The sequence below is a fragment of the Helobdella robusta genome (genome assembly GCF_000326865.2).
Source record: "Helobdella robusta unplaced genomic scaffold HELROscaffold_19, whole genome shotgun sequence".
NCBI classification, from domain to species: Eukaryota; Metazoa; Annelida; class Clitellata; order Rhynchobdellida; family Glossiphoniidae; genus Helobdella; species Helobdella robusta.
The window spans coordinates 2,841,441-2,852,939 of NW_008704034.1; the positions used below are offsets into that span (position 1 = coordinate 2,841,441).

The following is an 11,499-nucleotide window of genomic DNA, read 5'->3' on the forward strand; positions in this document are numbered from 1 at the left end:
TTTGAGTGTGTGCGTGTGTGTGCGTGAGTGTGTTTGAGTGTGTGTGTGTGTGTGTGCGTGAGTGTGTTTGAGTGTGTGTGTAAGTGTGTTTGTGTGTGCTAGTAAGTAATATAATATAAAATATATATGATATAATATAATATAATATAATATAATATAATATAATATAATATAATATAATATAATATAATATAATATAATATAATATAATATAATATAATATAATATAATATAATATAATATAATATAATATAATATAATATAATATAATATAATATAATATAATATAATATAATATAATATAATATAATATAATATAATATAATATAATATAATATAATATAATATAATATAATATAATATAATATAATATAATATAATATAATATAATTTAATGACTTATTTTATTCGTTCATTCATTTATTCATGTGACACTTGACTTAATCAATTGTCTAGTTGCTTTTGCTGTTGGCTGCTCATTCATTCATTTATTGACTTGTTAATTTATTCATTCATTCTACTAATTCGGTTTTTTTTAATAAATCAATTCAATTCAATTCATTCGTTCGTTCGTTTGTTCGTTCGTTCATTCATTCATTCATTCATCATTTAGTAAATTGTAAAACTTTTTAATATTTGTAAAGTCATCACATTTAAACATCAAACAATTATTTTATAATAACTTAGAAGACATTAGGCATTGAATTACTATATACATGTGTGTATATATATATATATATATATGTGTGTGTGTGTGTGTGTGTGCGTGTGTGTGTGTTGCGTGGGTTTGGAAAGTCACTTGTTAGGTGTAAGCGTATCTTATCTTATAAGCATTGTTTTAAATTGCTGTATGCATGAATGTATGTATGTATGTATGCTGCATATATGTATGTATGTATATATGTATGAATGAATGGATGGATGGATGGATGAATGAATGAATAAATGAATGAACGAAAGAACGAACGAACGAATGAATGAATGAGAGAATGAATAACCTACACACAGCCGTCTACGCCGTCTTTGTCATGTTCATGCCCTCTCGCTTCCTCTTCACCACAATAATTATCCTCATCTTGCACCATCATAGCGAATATGAACCGCCACCAAACTGGCTCCAGTACATCATTTTGAATAAATTAGCAACAATCATCGGTATGAGTAACAAAACGATGTGGATATCTCTAAAAATTCACCCCCTCAAGGTTAAAAATGGAAATTTCGAACATAAATATTCAGAAATCTATAAAGGTCATTCAAGACGGTATTGCAGGCGAACGCCTGATTCTTAATTTAGATAGTGATCTGGTAAAACGAGAGCCTAATGCAAACAGCAGAACAATGAATCGACTTATCGAGACTTTGAAATATTTAAACGGTTTCTGCGATGATAGTGAGAATCCAGTCATCTACCAAGACAGTCACACTCCTAAATTTGGAAATTACTTTTGCAGAAGTAAATCACAGATGACAATCTGAAATGATAATTTTAACCTAAAACCTAAAATCAAACAAAACCTAAAATCTTGAAACCTGAAAAAACTTATCCTAAATCAGAATGAACGATCTAGCTGCGTTGGTCAGATTGGTACCTCTCTTAGCTCAGATAAACGAAACTGAATACTGAAATGAATTTATTGATTAATAAAAGCTTATGAATTGAGATTTCAAATGTGATTAATTGATTTCTGTTGTATATTTTTTTCAATATCTCGACTTTCGGAGGGCTATGGTTGTTGTGGTTTCTGCCGGATTCCAAGCCAGATGAATTGGATTAGAATTTTTTAATTTTTTTTTATAAACAGTTTAATAGTATAATATCACTTATATATATATATATATATATATAATATATTAATTTTTTTTATAAATAGTTTAATAGTATAATATAATAGCATAATAGTTAATTGCATGTGACGTGATACATGTCAACAAATACACAGTCTAAATAGAAGTTAATAAACAACTTGAATTTTATCCAAAAAAAAATATTTCATTTTTAATTATATTATATAATCGTATAAAAATGAGTTTTAAAAAATTTTTCATAGAAGTCTTACAGGAATCAAATTAGCTACCAAAAAAAGTATCTGTCATAAAAATGAAATGCGGTATAGTATTTATAATGTATTATTTCTTTCAATATATAAATTCGTTTATGAATGGAGAACGAGACGATACAATATTTGGTGTTGTAAACAACAACACGGAGGTTCAAATTTTAAACAGCAGCACAAACCATTCCTATCCCTCCGTATCCATAATTTCATCAGATCCAGAATCACATAATCTTTTTTCAAAAGCAAATTCTCAGATAATAACACACGCCAATTCAACGAACTTCAGGCAAAATCCATTTAAATTGATCTACCATCATCATTCCTACAACCACCTCTACATGATGAAAAGAATGGAGCGAAGTAAAACATTCGAACTTGATATGACGAATGTACCTAACTCAACCAACAATAGCAAAACTGCTGATGAGGAGGAAGAGGAAGAGGATGGCAAAGAAGAGGAAGAAGAAGATGAGTTTGACAAATCTTGTCCCATTCACAAATCCCAAATTTTTCGCTTGAGCAACAGAGATGAGGAGTTAAAAAATTATGGCTTCCTTCAAGTTTTGAAGAAAGAAAATAATGGTTTGTTATAATTATAATTTTGACATAAAAATTAAAAGTTGACAAATTGAATAAATATAATGTTCCCAGTTATTCATTCATTTATACAGATTTATTTGTTTAAATTTGAAAACCTTTCAAAGGTGAAAAATCATGGCTTGTCGTTTGTGGCAACGATTGGTCAGACTTCAGCTACACGCTGGCCTGCAGGGCTCTTGGGTTCGAAAAGGGCAAGAAGGTGACCTCCATGATGGGTTTCCAGGAGTACGGTAGGGAAAAAGTTGATCGGGTTGGCGTGCACTGCCAGGAGGTACATGGAAAATTTGAAAACTGCTACGAAGAGATGAAACCGTCCGATCAGTGCATTGGTTTATATTTCAATTTCGACGCGTTTGTTCTTGTGATAATATTTGATCTTTAAAGTAATATTTCCTTGCAATTTCGTTTTCATTTTCAGTATTTTTACAATTTTTTTCAAATTCAATCCGAAGGTGAAAAATTCAGACCGGCATATCTGCACTGTCTCTCGTGGTCAGACAGGAGACTGAGATGGTTGCAGACATACCACGATGGCGTGCACAGACTAGCCTACTACATTTCTCTGGAGGGGAAGGCTTACATGATCGCAGCTACTGGTCTCGAGTTATTTCTCGTTCATTTAAGTATTTCAATCTACTATTTTAGACTAATTTTCTCTAATATTTTGGTTTTTCCTTCTGTCTTAAATTTATCTCTTTCCTTTTAACTTTATCATTTCCAATCTATCGCTTTCAAAAATTATTGTTGAAATTAATTCTACGTAGATTATGAATTGGTAAATATTAAAAAATGACTTGCATACGAATGATGAACAAGTAAAAAAAATAACTTGCATCAGTCGGTTGGAACCAGCAGAGCACAGACCTGTTCTGTCGTCAGAAGAAGCGAACTTCAGGCACGTACGTCGTCAAAACTCTCAAAAAAGTTCGACTCGTCTTTGCTATCGAATGTCAAAACGTCAGTAAGGAATCAATAAGTCTTGAGAACTGTCTCTTCTGGAAGGTTCTTTCGAAAAAAGTCGTCGCCATTCACTGCTACTTAAACTACGTTCACGATATTCAATGGCAAGAAAAAGGTATTTCTATTCAGCAGACCAGCAGTGGAATTGTAAACCTGACGATGGTGACAAGTCAAATAATAAAGTTTATCCTGATAAACGACTTGAAGAATATTGATTTTGACTGTGAGGAGTTGATTGCTGTGCCGGATAATGTCTCGCAAGTGATGATCAATTGCTTGGATTCTGCATTGACCAACATCAATTTTTCAATTGCTGCCTACAAGCCTGTGTCTCTGAGGTGAGTTTTCGCATTTATAAATCTTTAAAAGCTTTAAATCTTTTCAAGAATATATTATATTTTTAACTGCCATCATTAGGGATTACAATTTTTAATTTTAGCGTTAAAAAATGTTTACAAAATGCGTGTCATTATAACTGTTAAATGAAAGTAGTGTCGTGTGTCATTTTGTTTTAGTAATTCTGTTGTTAACATATCTTATAATTAATATTGATTAGAAACATATATTAATTTATTGAATTTTAATTTACTATTTCATTTTTAAAAACTGTTTATTGAAGTCGTTTTTTGATCATATTTTTTCAAATCGTCTTTTCAGGTACACAAACAGTTGCAGGAAAAACAGTTCAGACAAATATTCCTTCGTTAATTTCACCTTTTTCCATCTGAACGAAGGCTTAAATTCCTCTGGTGAATTAAATTTCAAAGTAAAAAAATTCAGAAGAAATTTGAAATTAAATAAATAAAATTAAATAATAGGTGATGCTTGGCAGGTTTATTGACGAATGAATGAATAAATGAATGTATGAATGAATAACAGAAAATTTATGTTTTTTATGGGATGAAATAATCGTTGAAGTTTTTAATAACGCGGCAAATAGTAATATATATGGTACTATAAAATGTACAGCTTTATCTACAAACTTTAAAAACACATACAAGCCACAGTAATCATTCAGTAGAGTAGTAGTTTAGGTTAAAATTTAGTTTAACTCTACTGAAACATTTGCTAGATTTAATTCTAAATGATGAGATAGAATTTCAGTTTTACGACTGACGTATGTATGACCATTGATGAATGATATTTTTGCCATTAGGTTTCCATCATATCGGGGACAGCTATTTCTCTATTGGTCCTAATCCTCGCACTAGCGGGGTACGTACTTATACAAACGAAAGCCAAAAAGTCGGAAAAACCAGAACAAATCCTTTCAAGTTTCCTAATTTCTTCAATAAAAGATTTGAAAAAACAGTCAGAGACAGCATCTGAAGAGCAATTGGAGTTAGAATTCAGAAATATGGAACAAACAAAATCTAAGGCAACGAAGTTGAAGCCTTTAACGAAACAAATCAAAGGATCGAAATCCGTGGCAGCTCCTTCACCCAACGTTACCATTATTAAAAAAACATAAAACCAAAATTTTTTAATCGGAAAATTTTTAAAAATTTAAAATTTAATTTCGCAGGCTGTTTTTTAAATAACGCACTTGAATCCGCATCAACCGCACGAACAAAATCCGCAGAGTTTTGAGAATCTTTTATCATTGCGGTTATCCGATTGGGGCTCTAGTATGTATGTGTGTTTGTATGCATGTATGTATGTGTGTGGTGTATGTGTGTGCGTGTGTGTGCATGTAATTTCTCAGAAGCCAGTTCAACTAGTAAATCAGATATGTCATTTATTGGAATGATTTCCAAGTTTATTTAATTTGTAATAAATCACACATATATCTGCAATGAATGTATTACATTAATTTCATTAAATTTGAAACAAAATCTCTGAAACTCAAATTTACTAATTAAAGTCATAAACACTGAAATATCAAGTTGGCAAGTCTTAAATTACCAAAGAAAAATCTTATTACATACAAGTATTGCGAATACTAGTACTACTTATAATTATAAATACTTACCACTGTCGTTAGCTTACAAAGTATTATGTATTCCATACCATATTACTATTATATGCAAGCATTATTTGGTATGTGTTTATGTATTGTTTGGATTAAAATTTTTGGCGGTAATATGGATACCATTATTTTTTCCCTTTCGGTTTCACATATCTTTTTGTTGAGGCCCTCTTTGTAGTGTCGTTGGCGGCCTTTGGCTGTTTCTTCTTCAAGATGGGTCTTTCGATTTTCGAGTTCTCTTCTTTCTCGATGGCTTCGACTTTTTCTTGGATGTTCTGTAGGAATGGGAGTCTGAATCCTTCAAAATCAACTCTCCAACCTTCGAAAATTTGTAAATGTGTGGATTGGTTTAAAGACTGCTGTTGTTTCGGTTGAAGAAATGAAAGTGGTGGTTAGAATTTAAAGATTTGGACATGTTTTTGCTCATTAATTCAATTAAACGTGTTAACGCTGATTGATAAGTTATAAATTTGATAATTATTATTAAAGATTTCTGAGGTGTATAACTCATCGCAGGTGTATAATTTATCTAATTGCATAAGTATAATTCATCCAAAGTGTATAATTCATCCAAAAGCACATTAAGTGTAGAAAAATTTCATAATTTTGTAAGAAATTTAACAATAAAATAATGAAAAAAAAATTATAATTTCCCTGACCCAAACGACGTCTTCGTTCATTTTTCTCTGATATAATTTCTTCAGTAGTTTTCTGTCGCGTCCAAACATTCAGTGACCTGTAGACGAGTTTCTCATCGATAGAGTCATTAATCGGTTTTGATGACGTCATTTCTATCATGTGTCGGTAGGGTATCGTCGGTATGCAGCGCTCCGGTATTATCGGATCGGGTGGAAATACATCTTTATTTTCCTAGGCGAAGGGTTGAAAATAAAACGTTGTTGATTTATTATTTTTAAATTATGAAATGAGTAAATTCAAATGTAAATTCAAGTTTTGTCAATTATAATCTCTAGAATGATTGTAAAATGTTGAAAGTTATTGAATTTTCAAGTGTTACCTCTGGGAAGGACATAGGAGGAAGATTGATTTTAATTTTTTTAGAGGTCTTCATCAATTTCTTCTTCTCAGCAGGTCGTGGGACATCTTTCAAATAGTTGAAAATGTAATAATCCGCAAATGCTGCAGCCAACTCCATCACTCCATATTCTGGATTATTTGGGGGTATTGTTCCGTATTATATTCGCAGTAACTTTTGTTACCTTGTCCATTAATTTTTATGTTTCCGTCAATAATTAGTTCTTTAGTTATTTCCAATTTTTTAAATTTTGCGAATCATTCAAACCTTTTCTATTGACAGCATCAATCTTTGCCCTGGCCGCTATCAAACTTTTCACGATGTTCAGAGATTTGCTCTCAACAGCCTTCATCAGTGGAGTGCTCTTATTCATGGATGTGTTGTCAGTTTTGGCGCCTTTCTGCAGCAGGAATTGAACTATATCGATGTTTCCCACGTGGCAGGCCAGGTGTAGGGGGGTCCACAAGAAATTATCTCTCACGTTCACATACGCTCTGATCATAACATGGTTTAGATTGTAGAAAAATGTCAAAAAAAATAATTATTTGTAAATTTAAAAATATTTAGAAAGCGTAATCAAACCAACAAACCCCTTAGATACAAGTATCTTAACTAAATTGATATCCGAGTTTAAGATAGCAATCATAAGGGGAGTCCTGTAGAACTTATCTCTTCCGTTTACGTCGTACTCCTGGCTTTCGAAGGCGTCTTCAATGGTGTTGATATCACCTTTTCTTATGGATGCCGTCATGTTAATACTTTTAGGCTCTGGTTTATTGAGGTACCAGTAACTATCATCTGTGAAGAAATTTGTTGGGACGCGATCCCGATCAAATCGCAGCGGGTCGTGCAAATCCTGGTGAACTTTCACGAATTCAAAACGTCGGTGGCTGTCTGGAATTTTGCAGATTGGTAGGACGGGCTTTCCTCGTAGCGCTTTCAATTTTTTCATTTTTTTAATTTTTTTGGCATATTTTGTTAGTTGAAATTTTTTCGGAATGTATTCCTTGCCTAAGATGAATTTGACGTAGAGAACGTTGTTTTCGCCCGAGAAGTGCCTCCTTATTAATTCCTTCACCTTCTCCACCTCGTCCTCAGGGAATGGAAATTTAAACTGATTTGCGACCTTTTCAACAAAAAATAGTGTTCGCAATTGTAAAAAAAACTATTAAAGTTTAATTTTTATGGTTCAAATATGACATGCTTTTATTTGAGATTCATACCGTCCAGAAATTCTCAAGAGCTATTGTTCCTGTTCCCTCGACATCATACTTCGTGAACTCTTCTAGAACCTCATTCTCTCTGTAATAGAGGAAATCGTGCAGTTTGATGACCCACAAGGGCGGATTTCTTGGCTTTCGTTTCTTACGTGGAGCAAATTTTTCAACTTGTTTGCAGGCTTTGGCCGTTAACTTGAAGCCTTTTTTCTTCGCTAGTTGGAAAGGAGTTAAACCACCTCTGTTTTTTAAAAGACCGTTTGCACCTTTTTATGTAAATAAAATACTATTAGCGCATAGAAAAGAAATGCGAATTACAAAAATTTAAACTACAATTTACCTCTCTGACCAGCAAACAGGCAACACATGTTCTTGTCACTGCTGGCTGCGCAGTGCAATGGGGTGAGAGCGTGGCAGTAGGCGTGGCTTGTCTGCTGGTTGAAATCAGCTCCGAACGCGGACAACAACTTTGGAAAATTTATTTTTCAGTAGATCATCAATTAAACAGACATCCGCAGAATAACACATTTAATAGTTTTATATATTAAATGAAAAATATGAATGTTAAATTTTATATAAAAGAAGACTGATATGCAGACTATTAACAGTTCGATGCTTCCAGCCTTGGCGGCCTCATGTACTGCGTGCAATTTCGTTTTATCCATGGTCTCGTTGATGTTGTTGATTCCTATCTCGAGAATCGTCTTGGCCACTTTCAAGCTACCAGCTGCTGAAGCTGCCATGATGGCGGTCCGTCGGGTGTTCTGCAGTTTTTAAGTTGCAAAAATAAATATAAGCGATAAACGAATAGTTAAAAATGTATGGCTTTTGTCGTATGTTTCTTAAGCTATCTTAATTCTGCACTAGTTCATTTATTTGTTGAATAACAAGCTGCTATAATGAAAATTAAGTAATAACACGGTAAAAACAAGCCTTTCATATAATTCATCTTTGATAGCAGGAGTTAAGTTATTTAAGATAAAATAGTACACCACCAAGCATTTAAACTTGAGTTGCATGCAACTATAATTAAATGAAAAAGATGATTAAGGAACGTACGAGGTCTTGTAAGTTAGGATTGGCCCCGTAGCTGAGCAGCAGTAGGCACAGTTCCTCGTTGTTAGCAGCATTCTCACAGTGGGCCACAAATGCCGGCAATCCTTCGTTTGGTGAAAGTTCGAAAAATTTGTGTAACACGTTTTCGTTTTTTATTTGTTTATGTTTGTTTGTTTGTATATGTGTTGATATTGCAGAGTATTTGTATAGGTGTGTTGTATATATACCATGTTTGTTGTACGTGTTAATTGGTGTGTTGTACATGTACCTTGTTTGTTGTACTTGTTGATTGGTGTGTTGTACATGTACCTTGTTTGTTGTACTTGTTGATTGGTGTGTTGTACATGTACCTTGTTTGTTGTACTTGTTGATTGGTGCGCCATTCTCGATGCACATTCCAGCACATACAACATGCCTCTTTGATGATCCAATGCAATAGTATACTAGACCTGTAAATGTTGAACAGCAGAACTATTTAAATTGTTGACTACGAAAAACATTTAATTATCTTTACAATCTGTCTGAAGAACTGACAACTCTGTAGCTATATTGATGATAAACAAATGAGTAAGCAAACAAACGAAATTTAAACAAACAAACGAACGAACAAACGAACGAACAAACAAAAGAACAAACGAATGAACAAAAAACATACAAACAAACAAACAATTTCAATTCAATCAATTTCAATCAATTAGCTTATAAAGCGCTATTTTCGTTTGACTGACTGGTATGAAAAAAAGATCTACATAAAAATCATGTGAACCGTTGCCTAAGTCATCGTCAGTAGCCATGTTAGTGCCAGCTTCAATGAGCAGCTTGAGAGATTCAACGTGGCCGAACTCGCACGCTCTTGTGGCGGCGTTTCTCCCTTTCAGATCGACAACGTTTGGGTTGGCTCCTCTCTCTAATAAATAAGTCACCATCGATTCGTCGTTGCGGTCCGCTGCTATGCCCAACGTTGTTCCTTGGCAGGGTATTTTTAAACTTACGTGGGCATATAGGTATAGATACATTTGGTTTGGGTATCAGAGCGTGTGCTTATTACACCACATAACATACAACAATTCCGTTTTTACGCAGTTTAATGTAAGATTGCGTTAAACAAACTTCCAATTTGGTGGAAGAATATTGCAATGAACAAAACATTCAGTGGAATACATGATGAAAACTACCAATGTCGTCGTAAGGATGGACATAATTGATGAGGTTGTCGACGCCGTGTAGCAGCAGCCTGTCAATGCCCTTCCTGTCTTGCTCCCGAATGCACTGAGCCAGTTTGCAAAACTGTGCCAATTCCAGCACATCCAATGCTATTAGCAGTGGCACTGACTGGTCCAAGAACTTGCGGGTTTTTGAAGAGAGGAAGAAAGATTTGTTCAGTCAATTAATCGTTTATTCATTTGATTTTATGTTTTTTTTTATATTGCTAGGAGAATTTTGTTAGAACGTTGTCTAAAATTGAATTACGAATTTTATCACAGTGAAGTTTGTGATATTAACGAAGATGATACGGTACCTATACAGATATTTAGAACTATGAAACATGATAAAAAGAACAAATATAACTATAATAACAATTGGGTATCATCACAAGTATTACAATAAATAATGATATAAAACATTAATAATATTTGTACCTTGTTCTTGCTCTTTTCCCAGATACTCTGCTTTATAGCATCCATCCTTAGAATGTTATCAGTGGCGACTGTGGCTGTTGAAGCGTGCGGGCCTGACATCGCCACTATTTTATTTCAATCGCTAGAGCAGGCTCTGGAAAAAGTTCGTTTTCTTGTATAACCTCACCCTCCAGACTAGAGAATTAGATTATTATTTACTTCTTATACAGATAAACTTTTAAAACAGTTTCAAAGATATTTATTTATATTGAGAAAACTACTGCTTATATCTATAAACGTCATTACATTTAAAAGCGAACTAATTAAGTTATTGTTTCAATTATATACCAGGTTAATGAACGTACGAGCGGGTGAACGAACGAATGAACAAACGAATGAACGAACAAAAGAACGAACAAATGAATGAATGAATAAACGAACGATCAGAGGATTCTATAAGTTATCTATTAATAGAAGTGGAAACTTCATGATAATGGAAAGAATGGACGAGAAAATGTCGCCAATTGCGATTTTATTAACAGTTCCATCGTCGTCGTCGTCGTCATCATCTTCCCTATCAACATTTTTTTTATCATTACGTGATTATCGTCTGTAATAAATAACGCAATTTATATTAGTATATTTCATCATTATCAATCTTTTTCGCATTAATCATCGGCGTTATCATCGTCTTCGTCGTCATCTCTATCATTTTTATCACCATTTTCATCATCATCTGCTTTATCGTCAGCACACTGTCACAAATTTCAATGTAGTCTGTTTATTATCAAATGTATGCTCGAGGACAGGCAGTTTGGAGATTTCAATCTTCACAAATCTTCCAAATCTATCAATGTCATTAGTTTATAAAAAAAACTTTAATTCAGTGTTGCTTTGAATTAACACTTTAAAATTATTTAATTATATATGCAAACATGTGCTTCAAATTTGTGTATGAGTTTCGTGGAGGATTCTCACTCAG

At 33.2% G+C, this 11,499-nt stretch overlaps 2 protein-coding genes across 2 annotated transcripts; one reads left to right on the forward strand and one right to left on the reverse strand.

Annotated features, from left to right (window-relative positions):
- Positions 1-1,212: 1,212 nt before the first annotated feature.
- Positions 1,213-5,091, forward strand: HELRODRAFT_171056 (hypothetical protein; the record flags this gene model as incomplete). The annotated part of the gene is made up of 7 exons (XM_009016866.1): positions 1,213-1,456; positions 2,274-2,642; positions 2,765-2,989; positions 3,113-3,256; positions 3,499-3,958; positions 4,278-4,386; positions 4,777-5,091. 7 exons carry the CDS (start codon positions 1,213-1,215, stop codon positions 5,089-5,091), a joined length of 1,866 nt encoding a protein of 621 aa, XP_009015114.1.
- A 623-nt stretch (positions 5,092-5,714) lies between these two features.
- On the reverse strand, positions 5,715-10,637 carry HELRODRAFT_171057 (hypothetical protein; the record flags this gene model as incomplete). The annotated part of the gene is made up of 13 exons (XM_009016867.1): positions 5,715-5,908; positions 6,249-6,459; positions 6,608-6,756; positions 6,893-7,119; positions 7,216-7,751; positions 7,849-8,108; positions 8,183-8,309; positions 8,442-8,606; positions 8,902-9,002; positions 9,249-9,347; positions 9,665-9,865; positions 10,074-10,242; positions 10,539-10,637. The coding sequence occupies 13 exons, from the start codon at positions 10,635-10,637 to the stop codon at positions 5,715-5,717; spliced, it is 2,538 nt and encodes an 845-aa protein (XP_009015115.1).
- Positions 10,638-11,499: the final 862 nt, after the last annotated feature.